Source organism: Nilaparvata lugens, chromosome 3 (genome assembly GCF_014356525.2).
Source record: "Nilaparvata lugens isolate BPH chromosome 3, ASM1435652v1, whole genome shotgun sequence".
Taxonomy (NCBI): Eukaryota; Metazoa; Arthropoda; class Insecta; order Hemiptera; family Delphacidae; genus Nilaparvata; species Nilaparvata lugens.
Window position 1 is genome coordinate 15,103,547 of NC_052506.1, and position 24,180 is coordinate 15,127,726.

General features: G+C 34.9%; 1 protein-coding gene across 4 annotated transcripts in view; it reads left to right on the forward strand.

Annotated features, from left to right (window-relative positions):
* Nucleotides 1-6,671: 6,671 nt before the first annotated feature.
* The window catches only part of LOC111057484 (homeotic protein spalt-major), a 139,812-nt gene continuing 122,303 nt past the window's right edge, over nt 6,672-24,180 (forward strand). Inside the window, exon 1 of one of the 4 annotated variants that reach the window (XM_039423016.1) lies at nt 6,672-7,161. In XM_039423016.1, the coding sequence (XP_039278950.1) occupies nt 7,017-7,161 (145 nt within the window). In that variant the 5' untranslated portion in view covers nt 6,672-7,016. The remainder of the gene's footprint in view (nt 7,162-24,180) is intronic. The other 3 variants (XM_039423015.1, XM_039423014.1, XM_039423017.1) reach the window with 3 other exon arrangements.

Here is a 24,180-nt window from a genome sequence, read left to right on the forward strand (position 1 = left end):
ATAAATTGGCGAGTGTATTACATTCTTTGAATATGAAAAAAATTGTTTATCCTTTTTTTATTTAATCAGCATGAATTAGCAAATTTCCATGTTAATATTATCCTGATAGGTATGTTTTATGTATCATATCAGTTTAACTACCGCCGTGATACATTATAAGATCCATAGGATCAAGGCAGTTTTCTTGACAGAACAACCTCTCAATAACGAATGCCTCTCTGCAGCGAATTTCTTCTCGGGATAATCGACTTCGTTATACAGAGGTTAAACTATTAAATATTATCATAAAAATGAAGCATATCAAAATTCTAATATTATAAGGTATGGTTTACGAAGTATGTTGCATGGTTCGGTTGTACAGGTTGTATAGAAGTAAACGCCAAGCCCGGTGGTAATGCCCACTCATCAAGACTGGATATAAATTACATTTTTCATCTCATATCCCTATGTTGTATTCGAATAAAATCTTTTGAAAACATATTTTTTACTGGATATTCCTCCAGCAAAGGTGAGTACAAAGTTGGGCTCAGCTTTCGAGATCAAGCAGGGCTCGAAACTTATGGCCAAAGCGTAGTGAGCATAGCCTACATCGGTAGGCGGCAGTTAATGAATATTTACAGCTGTAAGCTGTGCTCAATTTATTGGGAAGATGGCCGTCCGTTACACAGCACACAGCCAATGCCAAGCAAAGAATATAACGCGCCAAGTTGTTGTAGGGGAAATGGCCCGCTAGTGTGGCTCGTAACTTACAAGAAATTGTACACTTACGCTATAGGCAATAGCAATGCTTGGTAGCTGGCTGAGTAGTCGTGCTACATGGAAACAGTTTAAACTTCTTCGCATTTTGCGTGAAGGTTTGCATGAGAAGGAAAGGATGACTGGGAATGTTCTGGTGAGAGTAGGACAGAAAATTGCAAGAGTAGCTACAAGAAAGAGATGAGAAAATGATGGTGCATATGAGAGTGAGTGGTCAAGCGTGTATTTCTCGAGAGGCGAAGCTACAGTTGCTATTACTTCTTCTCCAGTACCTCCTACTTGCCTCTTCTAAATCTCTCCTCCTACCAAACATTCTATCTTTCTTTCCACGGCATTTGCTTTGCTTCTCCTCCTTCCACAATCCACTACTGATTCATTGAGTTCGGACAGTGTGAGAAAAATGCACCTGCAAGAAAACAATGCGTGTAGGTTTGTGTGTTGGTGTGAGTGTGTGTGTGTGTGTGCAGTCTTGAGAAAAATTTGTTGCCTTAATAACTCACTTTAACCGAAGCAATGGACAATTCCTCCCTTTATACAATTACACCATTAATTTCACTTGCCCGTCTTAACTGTCGCCTCAAACATCTCTACAGTTTTACTTTTCCCTCCTTTTATTCTTTATTTTTCACCGGGGTTCAGATTGCAGCCTCGTAGCTTTTTTTAATGACAATCGAGGTTATCGTTATCAAATTTAATGGTGATCATTGTTCATACTCGAATGGACGATATACTAGAATGGATGATATCAGGAGAATAAGGAATGAAACAATTTGATAACAATAGAAGTTTATTAGGCCTATTCTCAAACATTATTGAACCTTTAGTTCATGAAAATATTCTAATAAGCGATTACTGTTTATGAATTTGTTTCCCGTATATACTGTATAACAACAAAAATTATGAATTTTTTTATTGTGAATGTAATTGTGATTAATTAATTATGATTTTGTTCCCCTCCTTGGGAAAGCTCTAATTTACTCCTTTGGAATATTGCAACATCTTTGTATTCTTATTCTATTATTTTATTAATTTCAAAGGGTGCTATAAATTATTTTATAAATACAAGAAAGTAGCCCTGAATTCATATATTTCAAGAACATCTTTCCAATACAATTCATCCTCCAGTCAGATAACAATGCACAAATCATGCTGGTTTACTTGAGTGACAAAAAATTATTTCGATCATTTTGAAAAATTGTGAAAAAGCAAAAAGCTCTCCAGATATTGGCAGCTCCAAATCAATTGCTAAGGGTGCAAACATAGTCGAGTGTCAAGCTTCAAGCGTGTTGTGTTGAGTGTTGAATATAATGCGTATATTCAAATGGAGGCGCACATAGTGTTCCATTATTCGCCACCAGAGTTCGCTTCTGTTTAATAACATGCATTCCAACACTTTCACGGCTATTCATTCACTCAACACTTTCAGGCTTGAAGCTACCTTAGTCACTCCACTACATTTGCACCCTATTATCGACACAATTATAGAGTATCAAATAAAAAGACTAAGAAATTGTCAAAAACCACAGATTTCATTGATACAGTAGTTAGAAAGACCGGTTTCGGTTTTACACCATTGTCAATCTCTGATCAACTGACAATGGTGTAACAACCGAAACCGGTCTTTCTAACTGTAAATTAAATCTTTGGTTTTTGACAATTTCTTAGTCTTTTCATTCAATATGAATAATTACCACAATATCAACTTCTCAACTACACATAAAGTGAAAATTATAAAGCTTCAAAATTCATTCAAATTGACAGTGAACCGAACCGAAATCTCAGTCAAGTCATAAATCATACTGAGAGATGTTTGATATTATCTCAATGAAGCTTCATCAATATTACTTTCCTTGCCCTATTACCATAGGTAAGGAATGTATTGCTTTCCGAAAAAAATTAAGATACCTCAATTTCTAAATTTCTATACGTTTCAAGGTCCCCTGAGTCCGAAAAAGTGGTTTTTGGGTATTGGTCTGTATGTGTGTGTGTATGAGTGTATGTGCGTCTGTGTACACGATATCTCATCTCCCAATAACTTTAAATTTGGAACTTAAGGTCCTTACACTATAAGGATCCGACACGAACAATTTCGATCAAATGCAATTCAAGATGGCGGCTAAAATGGCGAAAATGTTGTCAAAAACAAGGTTTTTGCGATTTTCTCGAAAACGGCTCCAACGATTTTGATCAAATTTATACCTAAAAAAGTCATTGATAAGCTCTATCAACTACCATAAAGTCCATAAGTCCATAAAGTCAACTACTACAAGTCCCATATCTTTAAAAATTTCAGGAGCTGCGCCCCATCTATGCAAAGTTTGATTTTAGATTCCCAATTATCAGGCTACAGATACAGTTTAAACAAAAAATTTCAAGTGGAAAAGATTGAGCATGAAAATCTCTACAATTAATGTTCAGTAACATTTTCACCTAAAATTGAAAATAAGCTCGAAGTTCGAGAAAATAAGATTATTAAATTGCAAACTGTTGGCAACTGTTGATTCTATTAAATAATTCACTATGGAGAGATAGCAGACTTCGTTCGTCTGCAGCGTTATTGTCCTGTCACCAGCTGGCTTAGATCTTTAAATAGTAGACTTGAGTTGCGCGAGAACACTAGCGTCAGTTGATTAATTTTCATAACGGCAAGGAAAGTTTTGTGAGTGCGCCACACCAGATTTTATGAATTTGTAATTAACATTTACACTCGTGAATGCGAGTTCACTAGTTGATGAGGGAGAAAAGAGTAGTGGGTGTGGGGAAGTGGTGTTATGAAATGAAGTGAGCGTTAATATAAAGCTCCGCTGAGCGGGCAATCAGTTATGCGACGAACAACAGTTTATTCAGCGCGATTAAATTAATACAGAGAAAATTGACTAATGGAATGATCATGACGAATTATGCTGATGGTACGGGGCTCAGTAATCGCTGCCAGAGGAGGAGGTGGAGGAGGAGGATGATGAATTGACGGCTGATGGGTGGTGAGGGTGCTGGAAAGGAGGGGGGGGGTTAGCGACTGAATCCTGGATGAGAAATAAAGCAGATTAATTGCTAGCAGGGGCGGAAGAGCGCGTTGGACTAAGGGAGGCTGTGTAGTCATTTTCGTAGATGAAAAATGGCTAGAAGGGCGTTGTTGTCGGATTTATTTGTGCATGTGTCGGTCCATTGTGGCTGGTCCAACCCTTCACGGGGGGTCTCCAACCCCTCCACTCCGATTATATTTTCAAACTTTGACACAGACTGCAATTGAAAGCCAGCTGTTTAAATTATTGGCTCCCGGGTCCTGCCGAGATAATAATCCGCACTATAAATTGCATAATTTGAACGCTCGACCTGAGTTTCCCGACTGAGTTATAACTCAATTGTCCCCCCAACCACCCTCCTATCTTTGTAGTAGGCACACGATTGGTGTCATCACTAGTCGCTTCAACTTTATTCTCTGATTTATGATGCTCAGTTTTGACGTGTCGATTTAATATTGCCATTCAGTCACCACTTATGAAACCGCATATTAGTTTCAAGTAGCCACGAAGTGATGCCAGTATCAATAGACGACAAACAGCTGTTCTACCGACCTGCAATGATTGTTTACTTTCTAAGAAAGGATTAAAAAATGGATAAATCATTGACGTAAAAGACCACGGCACTTATAAAAATAGTAGTCTGCTCTATACAATCGTTGGAGCCAGTTAGTGAATATGACTTCCAGAGAGAGCGAATAGTATAAAATCCAAAGAGTTTTCAATGAATGGGGAATACCATATTGATAAGCCGTGCAATAATAATAATAATATAATAATAATAATAATAATTATTATTATTATTATTATTATTATTAAAATAGTAATAATAATAATTATTATAATAATAATAGTAATAATAATAATATTGAATCTAGATTCAATGTCAAACAAATTTTATAACCTGATTCAATTGTGTTCAAACTGCTACATTACAACAAAAGCAAGGTTATTGAAGCATTATTTATCTCTATTTCATGATTATTATTATTATTTTCTCAGATGTTCCAAATAATGATATTATTTTCTAATGATAAAATGTTCTATTATGTCATCATTTACTATGAAATAAATTAGCTGTTCCTTTTTTTCTATGTATGTGCTCAAGTTTACTGCAATAGAATATTTTTATCTCTTGTAAAGTTCTAAGTATTTTGTTTTTGACAAACCATTATTTATCACAATTATGAAGTGACTTGGCAATCTTCAATTTCTATACATCTATGATCAAGAAAAAACTCTTTCCCAAAAATCTGTAACTTAGTCTAGTTCATAGCTATCACTATAGTTCATCCCACTACCTATAGTCGATAAGTGGAGTCAGTCACTAAGTTCATTCCGTTATATTGACATTATGCATTATTAGCATCCTTCACTGTCATTTATATGTAATTAGTATAAGTATGTAAATGATTGTAGATTGCTGTTGTATGGAGTAAGCGTTAATGAGATTAATAACTCCTTAATTTCCATCGAGAAAATCTATATTGATTTGATATGATGATTGGATTGTTATGACTCCACCAATTCATCATTATAACAATGATTAATTTATAATTATATTCATGAACAGATACTTGTATAAAAATGATCGATAAAATCGGTGTCTCATCAACTAACATCTCTCTTAATGCATAATTGCAGTTTGGTAACTTGACGTATTATTGATATATTGATATACTTATCATCGATCTAGGGATCCTACAATCTTTAAGACGAACTTGATAACAAAAAATCATTGATCGATTAATTGGGGTTTTCAGTGTTATATATGATTGTAGACGACTACAACAATAATATCATGTATCTGGAGGTTTGGTTTGAAGCCTGCCAGGAGACATACTCATATACGAACAAAATTGTTTTGCAAAACCAATTCATAGCTATGCCTGTGTGTTATTCAGTTGAAAACAAAAAAATCTTCCAAGAATTATTGTGGTCACACTGTTCGAAACAAAAACTGATAAAAGCAAAGTGCAGTGAGACATGAAAACTCATGTTAACTCTACATTTGACACATCAACCCATTCAAATAGCCTATTCATTTCCCTTTTGTGGGGTTTTCAAACAAAGCCTACTGATAAACGGTACTTCTTCACAATCGAATAGTTCGTCACGTCAGGTATAATAAAAAATGTCATTGTAGTAGTGTGTTACAAAGAAATCACTTGCATCACACAGGTGGTGGTAAATGTGTATCAAAGAAGGTTTCAACAAGACCATAATCAGTTGTTAGTGTCGATCTACCAAATTTGTGGTACAGTTTTTTTTCTGTCTTACATTGTTCAAGTCCTCAATAAGGTAGCTATTGTGAAGGCATAAGCACCTTCTACAATGATCAGAGCAGTGCAATGCCACCACCGTTCTTGAAGTAATCTTCGAACTCGAAAAGAAAAGGTATGAAGACCACATGCACCATAGATAAAAAAATTGTAATCTGTGATTGCTCTCCTGTAGGTAACGATATATTTCTCGTTGGAAATGTTATTACTCTCGTTCCTAGAATAAGTTAAGGTTTGACATGGAGGAAACCACTAGTGATGCGAGTTTTTTTGGATTGTAGTGTTCTTGTAAAGATTGGTTCTTGTTTGAGAGAGGTGCATGGTGGTAGTTATTGTTGTAGAATCTAGCATTTAGTCGGTGGATGGACAAGCAAAAACTGAAAAACGCTCAACTCCTTATTTGTCGTGGTTAATGGGACAGGGCTCCCGTCAAGGGAAAAGTCTTTGACGAAGGGAAAACGCACAAGTGAATGGTGTACCCTATTATCCCTTCTACTTGTTGGAAGGGGGGTCGCTTTTCTTGGCGGGTGTACGGCGGAATAATTGTGGATCGCGGCATGTCGAGCACCGGCATGTGAAGACAAGCGCACGGCTGCGCCGCCAGGCGGTGGAAGGTGGAAGCTCCGCCCGTTCGAGCCGAATTTAGCCGACAAGGGCCGAGTGGACCCGAACAAGGAACAGGCTGTGTGTAGTTGGAGTGACAGCGGCACTCACACCTCAGGCTCAGCCACCGCGACATCAGTGCGACCCAACTCATCCAGAGCACTAGTCGCAGCTCGGAACACCCGCGCTACATCATTGTTATTGAAGGTAGCGATTGTTGCAGTCGTCCGCGACCACGTATGTCAGTGCGCGATCTGTCGACGGGTCGTCAGCCAGTCGTCGCCTGCCGTCTGTGAGCTGCCATGACCCTGCACACGTGCTGAGCAGCAGACCAAGTCGCCTTCCGCCCAGGGAGATGTCTCGTCGCAAACAGGCGCGTCCTTTCCGCGTGCTAGAGTCCGAAGACGGCACGGAGTCCACTGCTGCCGCCTCCGCCTCTACATCCGCCTCCACATCCGCTGCCGCCTCCGCTACTGTCGCAACCGCCGCTGTCAATACTGGTAAGTCAGTGTTGATGAATTCAAGTGCAGTGTTCAAATGTCGGTAACCTATGTGCCACTTCGCAACTGAGGATTATTTTGATAACAACAACAACACTAGATTGTGCAAAAGTGATTACAACTCGATGTGATCGAAACCCCCACCGGTGTAATTATTCGTGTGATAGGTATTAGCTGCAAATAGTACAGTGTAGGATGCGAAAAAATATTCAGTGAGTGCAAACTATCCCAGCCTGTGAAAACGGCCAATTAAATCGCGTTTGAACTTTCAAATTCCCTCAAAATCATAAATATTTATCGAGTGCGTATTTATGCCAACGGGAGAGTCAAAAAGTGAAGTCAATCAACATAACCCTTCTAAATTCACACTTCAAAATTTTCACCCCGTGCTTGCTTAGTGCTCTTGATACCCCATTGAGTTGAGCATCGTATAATCATAGATTACAGAGGTCGATTATAACCAAATTCAACTATATCAACACCATAGGCTACACTCCAAGAAATGATCAAGTACGGTAGTTCTCATCAAAAAGCAATGTGGATAAGCTGAACACATGGATGAATAAGCTGTAACACATGAGTATACTAACCCGTGCTTACGATTCAATACTAAATACTGAGGTGCAAAGTAGGACCTTCTATCCATCTTCCTCTTACAAACCCTGAATCGAAACTGGAGAAATTGGCTTGATGAGCTGGAAGTACTCCATGATTTCTAGTTTCTGAATTACCTATGAATCACTATAGATTGAAAACATTCAATCTATGCAAAGCTTTGACTTCAGAAAAACATGATTGTTTGTGTTTAGGCAGTGTCAAAAGCTACAAACTAATGTAGGTAGTTTTACTAGGCTTATAATCTAGCAAGATGTGAATGCGTCGAAAGTCTAGATACTTCTACGGATAGTAAAATACTGCCTTAGTCTTTTAATTAACGCTGAATAATGAGAAAATAGTTTTTTTTTCTAATCCTACTTTGGCGTTGAAAAAATGATCCTGATTGAAGGAAGATCTATCATAGATATAAGAAATGTTCACCTGTCAAAAGAATAATAATTTGAACTGTGTGAAATTTAGTATGCTGGGATATAACTGGGGCATTAAGTAGGTAATACTTAGTTATTTATTGATGTAATATTCTAATAGCAATGATGTTTCAACGTGTCGACGATCAATCTATAAATCGGTTATGCCTCATCACCTCAACGTTCTATGATTATTAGGACATCAAAAGCTAAGATAAATGAAATAACTACCGGTATTATTTAATACCTATCTTATAGTTTCGATAGGGTGATAGTATACATATGTGGGTGGCCGAAGACATTACATTTCAAAAAGGGGAATATTTCGGGAAAATCCCTTCATGCTATCAGTTTGGTCCTTATCAGATATCCCCAAATATATTCAAAACGTTAGGAAACCCTGTTAGATTAATGTAGTTTGAATTCGTAACAAATAGCAAGATAATATGAAAATTGAAAAGTGATTAGTTTGTGGAAGGTAGTTTCCTACTGTAATATCAAAATGTTTCAGTGAAGGATGGGACTGAATACTATTGTTATCTTCCACGAACATTATTTGAAAAAAATAGATTCGAGTGAATTGATCAACCCCATTTAGATGAAAATTATGATGGAGAAAACAAAGTGTGGCCTTTGTATTTCTGTGATTGTTCAAGAGCAATATTATAGATTGTTGCACAACATAGTTGCATTCATAGCATTCTATTCCGGAGAGATTCTTATTTTATTGCAGACAAGCCCAAAAATATAAATTGATGATTCATAGATATTATATTTATCAAAATATTGACACTGGAGGCTCCATTATGCGATAGGCTTTATTCATTTGATTAGGCCACTGTACAATATATAATCATAACGTTCGTTTTTGGGGAGAACTACAGGTAACATAGAAAATCAACAAACTATACAGGTAGTTAGTTAGTTAATGAAGTTGAAAATTGAGATTAAGTCATAAATCATCAATTTTTGCGTGAAAAATCATTTTTCAAAATTATTATTCTCAATTGGCTAGAGAGTAGTACAGTGATTTCATATTGTAGGCGTCATGAAGCTCACATGAAATGAGATTCCAATAAATTATAAATTTTCTAAAGATATTTTACAAATCTAACACCTGAACTTTTATGTTTGATGGTTTGTGGGTAGGTCGCTACGCCACCTATCTAGAAAGTCCGAACTACACACCGTTGATTGCTCTCCCTGTCTAAAATACTTAATCACTCGCACGTCTTTTACCAATTTAATTACTCAACCTAGCACGAGTAATAATCTCAGAAAGGGATAACAGTCTTGACCAAATTTGCTACTATCCCAATCTGAAGAAACTGTTCAAATTCAGGTTATGTGTCACATTCCTTATTACCGATTTGCACTCTCAAAAAATCGTTTGCGCGGAAGCCAGAAAACATTGAACCTAAACTGGATTTGGTTCAACTATTCACTAATAAAAGTAACTATAATTAGGAATACAATCATTCAACAAAAATGTTGATTGTGTAACAGAATAAGTAAAATTTCAACATTAATATAGAGACTCTGAAACAAAATAAGAATTAATTATGCTCGCTGAAATGATCAATACATTATTGATTGGAATCATTAAACTCATCCAGTAACTTATCTACCGCGAATCATTTATAATAATTGTTTTCCTTACTAATCAGATCCTTAAAATATTCATGTTAAAATTATCTTTTGATAAATAGACAATTATCATCATTGCATTAGGCTATATATGATAGACATCGATCATGAAGCAGTCATAAATAAAGCTGCATCAATTACTATTCTTTAGCAAATCAAATACCGTTTCGTTGTTATTTCAGTGAATGGTCTTAGCCTATCCAGTTCATAGCTTTTAGAAATCAAATCAATATAAGATTTATTTCTTGACTTTAGTGATTCAGTTCAAAATCATAATGTACGTAATGAATAGTGGTAAAACAACACAAAATAATATCAGAATGTTTGAATATTTGAACTATCAGCGGTGAAGCATAAAAGTTTATCTTTTATCTACGAAAGCTGTTACTACAGGATAATATCCAATAAAATATAGCCTATATAATTATTTCCCAATTATCTGAAGAATATCTTCAATAGGCTTATAAATATACAAGGTAAAATTATGGAAAATGTCTTGTTCGTACGATGAGCCGGTTATTATGTAAGATTTTTCACAATTACTATATTATGATTTCGATAATATGAAGTTCTAAATCTTAAAAATATTTTTCATGGGTGTTTTAACATTTGAAAAAAAAAACGATAAAGGGTGAATGCTCAGATTTTATTGAAAAATTATTTCAAACACACAGAGTGATGAGCTCCGCCCAGAATTTGATTTGTTTAATCATTCTAATTATCTTCATCATTTTAGTAACTGGAATCATCATAACTTTAGATTGGTGTAGTAGTTGAACCTCATCTTTTCCTATAGCTTTATCCATCAGTATTGATTGTATTATGAATTTCTTTGACATGAATACACTCCTGGAATACTCATTCTTTTTCGTTTCTAAAATACTTGAGCTACTCCCCTACTAATAATTATTTTGGAAAAGTATAAACTCAACTCCACTCTATAAATGTACAGCCTACATTTGCCTCTTTCTGTGAGTACCATCAACATACGTAATTGAGGTATTGATAGTCGTTTTGTAGCTCTTTTAAATTATTTTCTATTCTCATAACCAATACACATATAACTAAATGCGATATATTACAAGCAACTTTCTTGCATTTACTGTATCAGTGCATTTTATTAGGGATTTTTCCTACCAACTTTACCAACTTTAATGTCAAAGGCAGCTTTTTGACTTTAATGTCAAAGGCTTTGTCTATGTGATTTCTTTGCTCTGCATGAAAGTGATATCTCATATAGAATTTGTTCTCTGCATGAAAGTTAGATTTCATATCAAATTTGTTATCGTTTAAGCTTTGTTGTAAATTATTCTTTATTCGGACTAAAAATTTTCCAAATAAATTGATTGAAATAGATGAAGAATTATACTGGAACCCTTATTTCTCTGGAAATATTAGATCATGATTTCAAAGTAGAATTTGAATGATTATTTAGATGATTTACACCTGTCATTTGTCAGCGTCATATTTTTAGTCTTTGGGGGAAACTAAGTTTATTTAAACAATAAATGGAGTTCGGAAGTTCCACATTCTCTCTATCATCATTATATTTTGTATTTATTTGAGAAACATGAAGTTGGATTCACAATTGTTTCAAGTGAGAATTATCTCATCTTTTAATTTTGTTTTAGCCTATACTCACAGTAGTATAGTAATCTAAAGTAACTCTTGAGACATAGCACTCGAATAATTTACCCTCAAAAATGACAATCGGTTGAATAAGCACTAACAGACACTAAGTGCTAAGCTCTAAGCATCTGGCTAAGTAACATTTCGATAGTTGAACGAGATCGAAACGGCGAAGTCGAGTTCGAAGTCTATCAACCGTTTTTGTCACTGGACTGCTGCCAAAGTCTGGCACGGAGCGCTACCCTTCCCCCACCCTACACCCTGCCCGTGACAACCCTTCTCTGTACTCTGTTCTTGCTTTTTAGCTTCTGCTCTTGAATTTGCTGTTGATCATGCTGGAAAGGACAATTGGAAATTTCATTCGACTACTGTCATTACCTTAGAAATCCTCCAAGTATTCAAAAATCCTTTAAACTTTTCAAACATATTTTGATTTGAGGCAATAAATCTGGAAGATTCCCCAATTTTCCATAGCCATTCTGCTGAATAGATATTGGTCCGCTAAATACCCGCTGTATTAGTATAAAAGAACATCTGTGTTGCGTATTATTAATTTATTAGTTGTACAATTGCTTATCAGGAAAAATTCATCCTTTTGCAAGCAGGTTGGCATTTACAAAATTCAAATAAAAGGCAATATCGATACATGAGTAACAAATCTGTGTTGTGTATTAAAAAGGTGAATAACACTTGTGTGGTATTTGCACTATTTATTCACTAATTTGTGAAAATAGTTTCTACAAGGATGACAGCGGTTCGAGATTCTATAAACCAGAAGAAGAGCACACTATTAAGATAAACATTTCATCTTCAAGTTCATTCAACTTCTTACTAATACTCAAAGTTCGATATTCCATAACTGAAATATAAAATTCTCACATTCCATTCCCTTTCTGCCCATCTTCTTTCCTGTTATAAATTGTTGAGATTTCCTTTCAGGTTAAAACATGAAATAATTTATTCAATAATCATAAGGAAATTTTTCAACAACAGACTTAACAATGTTAAAGCAGTATCTATACATACTTCATTTATTCCATTTATAAATCGAAGTTGACTAATTATTGACAGGAAACTCTTAAAAACGTATTTATTCCACAATTTTTACGAAATTACAGAATATAATCTCATGTTCTCTTATTCATTTTTTGTACTTTATCATGTTATATGTCTTGCACGCATCTTCTTCTAATTGAGAAGAATATGGTGGTTCATGGAGAGTTTTTCTGCTGGAAATAACTTTTTCATCAGTATAACAAGTAACCTATTATCATTAGCAAATCAGGTTCTGTTCGTTATTTCAAAGGGTGATCCTTCGATTGCACTATTGACTAATCTCAAATATCATGGAGAGCGTTCCCCGAACATAGGTCAGTCAATCCTATAATCAATCCAATCAATTAAGTGTCCATAAAGATGATTAGTTTGTGGGTTATGAAAGTAGTAAATCAGATTATTTAAGAATCGCCCAACACTAAACCATAGATGAATGAGTGATATCCAAAAATAATCCAAACAAAATCCTGTGTCCTAACCCACTTTTTTCATAACAACATTGTGATCTTCCTTTTTTGCCACCGTATTTCATCTTTGTCGCTCCCCAAGACCGCAGGCCGCCGTATGCCACACCATCAGTGAGCTGATGCACTGCACTATGAGTAGCGCGTCGCTTATAATAGAGCCAACAAATCTGTTATAATAAACACATCTGCTCTTTTGAGATGAAGTTTACACGTCGTCGCCCTAATAGTCAGATAAATCCTCTCACGCTGATACGTGTTAACGACAGAACAGCAATAAAACACACAAATGTAACCTAAAATAAACTAAAATAATATGACGATAACATTTCAGCGGCGAATGGCCACAGCCTGTCACAAAAAAGTTTATATTTCGGATAATAATTACTCACAGAAATTCATAAACGCCTCGGCTATTAATAGGACAGCAGCGCCCGATGCTCCGATGCTGCATGTTGACGTTCGGCCTGTTCTTCGAATTTTAAAGCTGTGAAATGTCTCATATGCAATCATGTCCTAAACAATGTTCCCCTTTTCTACTGTTATGACGAACAACACTCAAAATTTATGTGGTATTCTCCTTCCCTACATTCTCCACGGAATCAAAGCATGTTTATCTTTGAAAAATGTCAAGAGCTTGTGTTGCCTTTGATGATCCTAGGAAGACAGTTTCTGTGCTCAAAGACATAATTTTTCATATTCTTGGATCATCCTAAAATTAATAGGCCATGATTCTATCTTATACTGCCACACTCTTAGCAAAATATCAACTTCTCTCCCCTGTAGTTAAATTGTATATTTTTCATGGGCTGAACTCGATTCCATGATGCATTATAATGATAAAATTTTTAGATCGATATTCTCTTTTGTCATTCCACATATTGTTTAATAAAATCAATCTACATTCAGTATCGATTATCTTAGTATTTGATAATCAATTTGTCTTCTTCTCACTTTCTACATCAATTACAAAATGTTGTCAAATGTTGTTAAGCTGCGTTTACACCAAAGTTATTGACAAAATGTTAATAACTTAATCCTTATATATTCTATTAAATTGAACGTAACTTGACAAACACATATGATCATCATGTGTATGATAAGTTATGATCAATCTAATAGAATCTATAAGGATTAAGTTGTTAACATTTTGTTTATAACTTTGGTGTAAACACAGCTTTAGAAATCTTTGGAAAAGTATTCTATGATAGCATACTGAAGTTTTTAATCTCAAATAATACATAATCAATGAACGATGCTTTATTTTCATGCAAATACATTTTGTGTGCTCTATTTCATTTTATTACTTCACATTAAAATAGAACATCAAAGCATAACATATCATAGAAATACAACTGTACAACTATTTTTCAAGCGTCTTTCTATGGATTATTGTCATTTGAACGGAGCGCTTTAAAAGATTTGATCAAGACAACTGTCTTTTATATGCGACTAACAGCTGTAAATAATACTAAGTATTCGCATCTGTTTTTATTGCTGGCATAAAATTGTTGGTTAAAGAACAGCGTGCCAGTCTTTTACGGTGAAAGGATACTTGGTGAAAACATTTATAGACTGCAATAGTCAAAGGTGGATAGATAACGAGTAAACTGTGGGAGACCTAGGTCATTCATGCACTCATTAAACTGCTAATATGTCGCTCTCATAATTCTCTATTCGATGCTCATAGATCTATAGAAAGTTTTTATACACCCTCATTTAAATTTCAATGATTCGCCCTTGATTAACAAACGCAAACTGAAACTAATAGAACTAACCAATGTACCAGCCCACCAGTTGTTAAAGCTACTTCAACAGATTTAACATCATAAAACTCCTTTTAACATTAATTCTATACGTATTTTCAGAATATAGAGTAAACAAACATGTGCCATCAGCATAACGTTTTATCACGCAAATCAATTCTCGAATTTTTTGTCTGAATTCCTAAATGAATGAAATTGAATTGTTAAATATAACATACGGTACCTTTCATGCGGAAATGATAGTATAGTAGAACGTTTTTGGTGTTGCTATCAAATTTCAAATTTTCAAAAAAAAATTCACTTCGAAATTAAGAATAAGTATAATCGGGATTGTTCTGATTCTGACTGTTATTCAGTCTTTCACTCAAGAGATGATGAAGTTGAAGGATTCATTCACAATTCCTGCAGGTAGTATTGCAATTTCCTATTCCAAACGATACATTTCAATTTTCTAATATATCCTCACAAGAATTATGAGGAATTTAGTATTATTCCAGTTTATTTAGTTCTCTAATGGTACGGTACTAGTCAAGTGAAGTGTGAATACCTACCTACTAATCGAAAAATGTCAAACCTGTTCAACTAGGTCGATTATTCAAGAATCATTAGTTACAAATGAGGAGTCAACACTTTCTTGATGAGCAGGCTGGTCTTAAGAAGCTGAATAATATAAAATCGGAGAAACTTAGAACAGGATCTTGGAAGCCTGATATAGATAGATGGATAATGTGTAATTTCTATTGAAACCTTGTCTGTTCCTTCTATAGAGTTATATGTGCGGATCTTTACGCAGATGTTGATTCTCGAAGTTGTAGATGACTTCCATTCCCAGCTCATTCGTCAATACACGTTGTCAGTTATATCAAATGTGACCACTTTCTAGCTTTGTGATTGTAAGCTCAGTTTCATTTAGCTTCCATATAACTCTCACAAGCAGTTCACGACTCTTGCAGCGCCTGAAAATCTAGAAACTGCTGTCTTGTTCTTGATACAATTTAGGCTACAAACTGATTTTACTTGTTCAAAAAATAATAATAACTGCCGGTACTAATCCAGTATACTTTCTGAGGAATATGGCATGATTTTTCAACATTATTTTTGATAGATTTTATAGTGTTATTGCAAATTTGATGATTTCTCATCACAAAATACTCACCAAGTGAATTGTAGTTTTTTGAAGATCTGAATTTATCATCAGCTAGAATTAATTAAGCACATGTTTGTTTGACGAAATTGATAATTATATTGAAGCTCATTCTAGACCTCATTATAATACGGGAGGGCATGGGAATGAATTATATAATGTTTCAAATCCACAACCCAAGATAAGATATTCAATTAATATGAAAGATATGAAAGATAACATCAGGATCAAAATTCATGTAGAATCGTTTCTATATTTATAATTTCTAATAATGATCATTCTCTTTATAAGTAGCTTCCTCAGCAATTTATTGTCGAGTTAATACTCACATCAACAATAATTGTTTCAAATAACTGAATTGCTGCTAAGTAGTGAACAAATTAACTTGACACTTGACAGCACCTATTTTCATAAAGCCTGAACGGAAGTCCTCAAATCATTTCAACCAGAACAATCATACAACATGCAACAGTAGTGTGATTATTATTAATGCAGGTATGTGTGAGGGTGTGCGTGTGAACTCACACAAATCATGAATGTGCGCGCGTGTAATGCTTTAAATGATAGGGAAAACATAATCATAACACGTGCTCCCTGCTTTTAGCACTCATCTGTTTATTAATTGCCCTTGCTTAACGTTCTGGAAAGAGAAAGTGGCTTTTATGGAGTGTTTTTTCAAGCAGAAGCCACTCATGTCCTAAATAGGACCTACCCTTCATTTTTATGTTTTAAAACCTGATTTCGAAGATTAAAAACGTTATTATCGTTCCACCCCTCAAACCCTAATCATAATACTGAACAATCTCGGAAGTAATTTCTATAAACGTTTTTTACTATGAACTTGAGATTGACATTTTTGCGACTGCTATGAACAGGTTTCAATATAATCGAATGAAGTAAAGATTTCAACTAATGAGATTTATTAGTGTAGATTTTCATTCAGATTAAGTACTAAGCAGGAAGTATAGAGTTCTAATTCTATGCTCTCTGACTTAAGTTGTTGAGCTTAAGATTAGAAATGAACCCACAGAACAGAATAATAAGTTCAAGTACTGATTTGTTGTTATAATCGAATATAATGTCGGCCATCAACAAACGGTTTTCCAACGTTGAATGGTATCAACTATTCATTCAATTGGTATTAAAAGATACTTAATTCAAGTTTACTGCAGATTAATACAATTAGAACCGAAGCGAAAGCGAGTAGTCCTTGTTACATAAAATTATGATAAGTTGTAAACTGGTATGCTACTGGGTGCGGTAGCATATCCTATGCAACCATTCGATTTATTTTTGTTGAATCAAATTTATTACGCCGACTGAAATATTTTGGTCTCGTTTCATATTTATAAGTTCAATAAGTTGTAATGGATCCGCTGCATAAGGCTTTTAATATCATTGTGAAATCGTAAATCCGCAGTAGAAAACATGTTTGGAACTGGCTATTATCATAAAATATCAATTTAATAAATAATTTCCAGTGACCGTTCAACGGAGAGTTCACTTTTCCTGCTTGATTGAGCTCTATCAGTGAGGTTTCACTGTATAAATTACATTTTTATTTTTCACGTGACCAGGTATAAAAGTTGAGACTTCTCTTGCGCAATGAAATTTAATAATTCATCAAGTGATAAACAGATATTACGTTACACATTATTAAGAAATTATACCAGAATATGGAACTTGACCTGTTTGAGAATGATATTCTTGCTTTGAAACAGGAACTGAATTTTGTCTCACAACATTCATGGAAAATTATCCTAATAGTAATCAAATATTGAATGAGATTCTGTAAGACAAGATTCTAAATTATCCAGTTTTTTCTCATTATTGAAAGTAGGAAAGTCAACATGGCGTCATACGTTAATTCCAACACCTGCTATTTCTGTTAACACCTCGAATGATGAAAACCAGAAAACGATAGTGAACAGTGAGTCCATTAAAAGCATCACCAAGATCTCCACTTTCTTTGGAAATGATTCTTGTGGCGAGATTGGACTGTGTAGGGTGGGGGGATGGTTGTGAGGGGGGGGGGGCGGAGGAGGGCAACTAGTGCGCAGATTAGTCGCTAGGAGCAGCAACAGCGTCGCGATCGGAAGTAAGGTGTTTTTTGTAAGTTGACTAAAACCGGACCTGATAGACGCCGGCTGATGTAACGTTTAGTTCTGTAATCCATTTGTTAGAGTCGATAATCTGCATGCTCTTGTACAGCTATTTGTTGAAAAACATAAAGTATCCCTCCTTCCCAGAAACTCACGTTCTCTTCATCCTGCTCTATCTGTTTGTCTCCCTCCGTCTAAGAGACTGAAAAATACGAAAAAAATCATTAGACTCTCGACTCTTTTGTGACCAACCGGGCTGTTGTAGATCCGCTATCAGCCTCCTATTTATCTGCTTTGTATCTTCGTTTCGTTCTGCGTCCCTATCCAGATTTTTTCCATCGATAGAATTCAATGTCAACCGATAATCATCGGTGTTTGTGTATCTGAAGCTTTTAATATTTCTGAATGGAAAATAATATGGGGTGATTTTTTGGGTGTTGTTATTGTTGACAGAGAAGCTCACATCCGATCACAGTGGAATCATTCAACTTGAAAATTACCCACTAATAAGAAAAAAAGTGCTTGCCATGTTACTAGAAAGTGAACATGCTTGACAATATTGAAATGTGTAGCATTTTCCGTTGGGTCTAATAGACTAGTAGTTCTGTGAACAGTAGACCTCACGCAGTATTATCATCCACAAGTACCTTATTGAAACTATAGACCTTATGGAAATACAGCAATAGACTGGCTTCTCCACACACCTGTGTAATCACTTGTCAGCTGATTTATGATGAATAATTCTATAGTCTGATTTTTACTATAATATTGGCGTATGAAGGAGGCTCATTTTTCCTTTTATATTATCCTTGAAATGCAAAATTCCCAAAAAAAACCTTGTATATACGTCGACGCGCAATTAAAAAAGGAACATACTTGTCAAATTTCATAAAAATCTATTACCGCGTTTCGCCGTAAATGCGCAACATATAAACATTATTAAACATTAAGAGAAATGCCAAACCGTCGACTTGAATCTTAGACCTCACTTCGCTCGTTCAATAGAATGATGAGGATAAGAATAAGAATAAGAATAAGAATGATTTTTATTCCTTTAGTGCATACAAACAATGCTATCGGAAACGTCAAAATATACATTATACATACATCATAATAAAATAACAGAATAATAGAATAAAAGTTTGTCAATAAAACAATAATATCAAGAATAAAATAATCCAACGTACATAATGCATCATTTAAATATAAACACATAAAAATATGAAATACTACAGAGTACTATCACGTATGGTTTCCAAAAAATGATTTTCTACTGGCAGCTGGAGGAAATCAGAAAGCGAGTATAGTGGGAACTGTAAGAGAAGGTTTTCAAGTTTTTGTCGGAATACTGTTAAAAGGCAAGTTTCTGGCTGAGTCTGGCAGAATATTGAAAAGTTTCAAGGATACATGATTAGGACTAGTTAATACTTTTTTCAGTCTTGTGTAAGGTACATCTATTTTTGTCTTATTTCGTGTATTATGGCTGTGGATGTCAACTCTGCATCTATATAATCCTATATCCTTCTTTACTTGAAGTAGGAGTTTGAAAGCTACCATACTGTAAACTGTCATAACTTTTTCCTTTATAAATAATGGCCTGCAATGCTCCAAATACGCTGCACCTGATATAATTCTTATAGCCTTTTTCTGTAGTAAGAACACTCTTTGCACATCCGGGGCACAACCCCACAAGACCAACCCGTACATAAAGATACTCTGAAAAAAAGCGAAATAGCACATTCTTAAATAGTGTGCGGGTACACAATCCCTGAGCCTTCGAAGAAGGTATATAACCCTACTAAGTTTGGAGCAGACACTTTCTATATGAGGTATCCATGTGAGTTTATAATCTAGTGTAATGCCAAGAAGCTTAGCACTTTTTGCACTCTGACTGATCTGTCTCAAACCAAGCACTAGCTTCTGGGTCTTGGTTGTATTCAAAAATAGACGGTTTGCCCTAAACCAGGCTTCTGCCTCGCCCTGACATCTGGACATCTTTTGTTCAAGAGCACTGAGATCCACATCAGAAGTAACTAATGATGAATCATCAGCATAGCATACCACCTTGGATCGAATGCTAAACCCAATATCGTTCATCATGACCAGAAAAAGTAGAGGCCCAAGAATGGACCCCTGAGGAACGCCATGTGGTACAGCAATTGGCTTGGAAAACTCTGAGTTAACACATACTGTCTGGATACGACCCTGTAAATAAGATTCTAATAGTTTGTTTGCATTGTTTTGGATACCAAGAAATTCTAATTTACTTAATAAAATATTGTGATCCACCACATCAAATCCTTTAGTCAAATCGAAAAGAACCAATCCTGTGTGCTTCTTATCATTAAAACCATTCTCAATGTCAGCCACGATGGTACTAACAGCATCAATAGTTGACCTACCTTTCCTAAATCCGTACTGAGTTTCACTGAACAAACTATTTGATTCAAAGAATTCATATAATTGTGTGGCAATAATGTATTCAAATATCTTACTAAAGATGGGTGGTACCGATATTGGCCTAAAGTTTTCTGGTGAATCTTTGTCCCCCCTCTTGTATATGGGCACTGTTCTAGAATGCTTGAGTGATGATGGAAAAACTGATTCTCTGATACAGGCATTAAAACAAGATGTTAATGGCTGTAAAATAAATTCAATGACTTGTTTTATGAAGGAGCTGGAAAGGGAATAAATATCTTTGCTAGTGGATGACTTCATTCTAGAAACTATGTTAGAGACTTGATCACATGATACTTCTTTTAATACAAATACAGCCTGTGTTTTTGGGGAAGATACCAGAAGCTCCTCAGCAGAAATAGCTGAAGGCTCGATCACTTTATGAATTTCTGCTACAGCACTGATAAAGTATTGGTTGAATTCTTCAGAGGATACAGTTGTAACAGTAGACTGAGCAGGCTTGGAATTTTTTCGAATAATTTTCCAAGCCGCTGAGCATTTATTGTTAGCCGATTCAATGAACTTGACATTATGGTTCAGTTGAGCCATTTTCAATTCACATCTGTACAGCTTCTTAATATTATTATACGTCAACCTAGCTGAGTATGTACCTTCTTTTTTTAATCTATCATAGGCAATAAGAACATAATTTTTCAAGACATTCAAAGCAGGTGAATGAATATGCTTTTCCTTTGCTTTATTATTATGGCCAGGTGTGCGTTTGACAACAGGGAAAGAATCTAAAAATAGTCCATTGAATCTATTGAAGAATGAATTAAAATTACATTCAGCACTATCATGTACGGTAACTCTGCTCCAATCAACCAAATTAAGCCTATAGCAAAACCAGTCTAAAGCACTTGGAGTGATAGGCCTGAAGCTTTGTACTTGCAAACTTTTTCCATTACTGGGATGCTTACTCACTAAAAAATTAGATTTTACATAAAAGCAAAGTGCATCATGATCACTCAATGCAACTGGATCAACCTTCACAGAGAATGATTCCGGTTTTAAATCTGTTGCAATATTATCTATTAGGATGGAATCTGGAAGAAATGAACAGTATAAAGGTGTATCTACATTGAGGATGAACAATGTTCCAGTAGATTCGAAAACGCCTCTCTCATAAACAAAAACTCGTGAGCTATGAAATAATGAATTATAATCACAGTAATCAATGAATACCCAATTAAATTAGATTGTTATCAACATTTTTTTATCATCACTTTTTATAATCAGAAATTAATAAAAATGGTAAACAACCTAAGATCTTTCAATAGATAACCTCTAAAATTAGAAGATGGAAGATTCCTCAATTTACCACAAAAATTATACACTTTTCAGGTATATTTCTTGGGTGAATATGATTACAAACACAATCCAACCCCCTACGTAGTGAACTCATAGGAATGTGCAATGTGTAACAGAGATGAACGATGGAAATAGAGACAGGCTGCTTATAAAAAGCAGAATGAACGATTAAAAATTATATTAGTCAATAAGAGCGCTGTCATTGTGTGCATTCCTTGACGGATCGGTTGAAAAAACTGGACCGGGTACATTACCAATGTATATTTTTCTTCTATATTGTTGAGATATATGGCCGACGACATCTAATTAAATTGCAGTCGGCGTATCGTCGATGCTGGAACACGTTCAATTAATCATAAGATCGGAGTTTTTCTTTGCATTTCTGATTGGCTCCAACCGATCGCCTGATAGAAAAAGTGGCAGTCCGTTTATCCGTTAAGAATTTTCGGACGTCTTCTTGTGTGGCCCGCATTGTTCTCAGAAAAGAACATCAAATTAATATCTGCACTCCAGAATATTTAATTGGCCTTTATGTCTTATTTATATATATGGTCGTGTCTCTTCATCTGATTGGTTTTCCATTGTTGAAAAAATTTATTGAAGGCTGAAGAATTGGATCTGTGATGACTTGATAAACGATCGATACGGAAAGTAACAATGTTTGTTTGTTATAAAGATTTTCCCCCAAAATAATTGATTTTCAAATTCAAGATTTCTATTCAATTAATCGAAGAGTTCCTCGATTTTTTTTTATATTACATAATTACTCTTGTCAGATGTACATGCTAGAATAGGTTCGTTAAACTACTTAGTGAAGTTTACATTGAATGGAAGAAATTACTTATCAATGTTATAATTTAAATTGGAGAAATTAATAATAAAGAATAGTGATCTTCAGTCGACGACTTCGTGAAATTGGAATATTTTCAAAAACAGGAAATAATTATATTGATATTTTCTAGTTAAAGGCGAGCTACTTTTATACTTACTATTATTATTATTATGATCATGGTCCTCTTTCGTTTCAGTCGGTATAACTTGTTTGTTCACAACTTTAATGTTCTTTTCAAATAAATACATTTTTTGACCTCTCAAAGTTACTCACAAATAAAAATTTATAATCCTTGGATACTTTTCTGGTGTAGTGTCGACCTAATTAATTATCGCTATCCCACGTGATGGCAATTTAAATTACTTGATAGAGTGCCATTATTCGATTCTCGAATGAAACATCTCCTCCCCACTTCCTCACTTCTCTCACTTCCTCAATGTATTCTTCTCTTTCTATTCTGCTACAATAGAGTAGTAAAGAGGGCGAAAGTTGTGATTGAAAATTAAATATAGGTTTTATTTTGCTCGATCATCAGTCTTAATGGCCAACATTTGTGACGTCATCGGATCTCCGTCGATATTAAAATTAAATCAACTCTTTCTTGTTTTATAACGTTTTATTGGGCCGCTGATATCATGATTGCATGCCAATAGCCTGTTGATGGGATTTTGCTAGTACCAATTTCAAATAACGAAAATAACTATTTTGGCAGCCAATAAAATAGCACACACTAATATTTTATCAACTAATGAGTGATTTTGATCCAAGCATCACCTATCCAACAAATATAATTCACAAGAAACCACTTGAGCTCATGATAATTTTTAAACTTAGAAGTAGAAAGTTACTCTCTACAATCTTTATATTTTACATTATAAATATGATGTACTTTGTCACAAAAATGTTGCTTCACAACAAAATATTTAGTTGAGCATAGTATTGAGCACACCACTGCAAATCTCATGACGGGAACGGGAGAGGGAGGATTTTCAAGCTGTGGTTTAATGGTTTAATTCATCTCCGACGTCGTCGCCGTCATACGATTCGCAATAGAAATACAATACTTGTGAAAAGCTGTAGAACATAGCAGTAAGAAGCATTTGATAGTATGCTTGATGATTATATCGACTATTTTTCGGATGTCAATCGAAAAATTCATTATTTCTTTCCTTCAACTCTATACAGTAATATAATTCTGTTTTTACCATAATAATAATATTTAATAATAATATCGTGTGACCTGGCTGGCTCAGGTCTAGTGTCAGAGTTTTCAGGTACCAACTGATCAATTTGAGGGCCTCTGACATGACCTAACGACTGCTTTTTAGGCAGCCGGGACCGACGGCTTATGTGTCCATCCGAAACACGTGAACACGTAGTTTTTTTACCATAAAGACTGATATCAATATCGATCACTGAGTAGAATGATGTTTTTCTTTACTGATAGGTTAATAAAGTTAATGAACCAAAGGGAATAGAGAAAAGCTATCGGTATTTATATAGGTTACATCATAAATATAATCAAATCAAATGAAATTTCACTGTCTCAAAAAAAACCAGTTTACAAAATAATGTATTTCATGGTA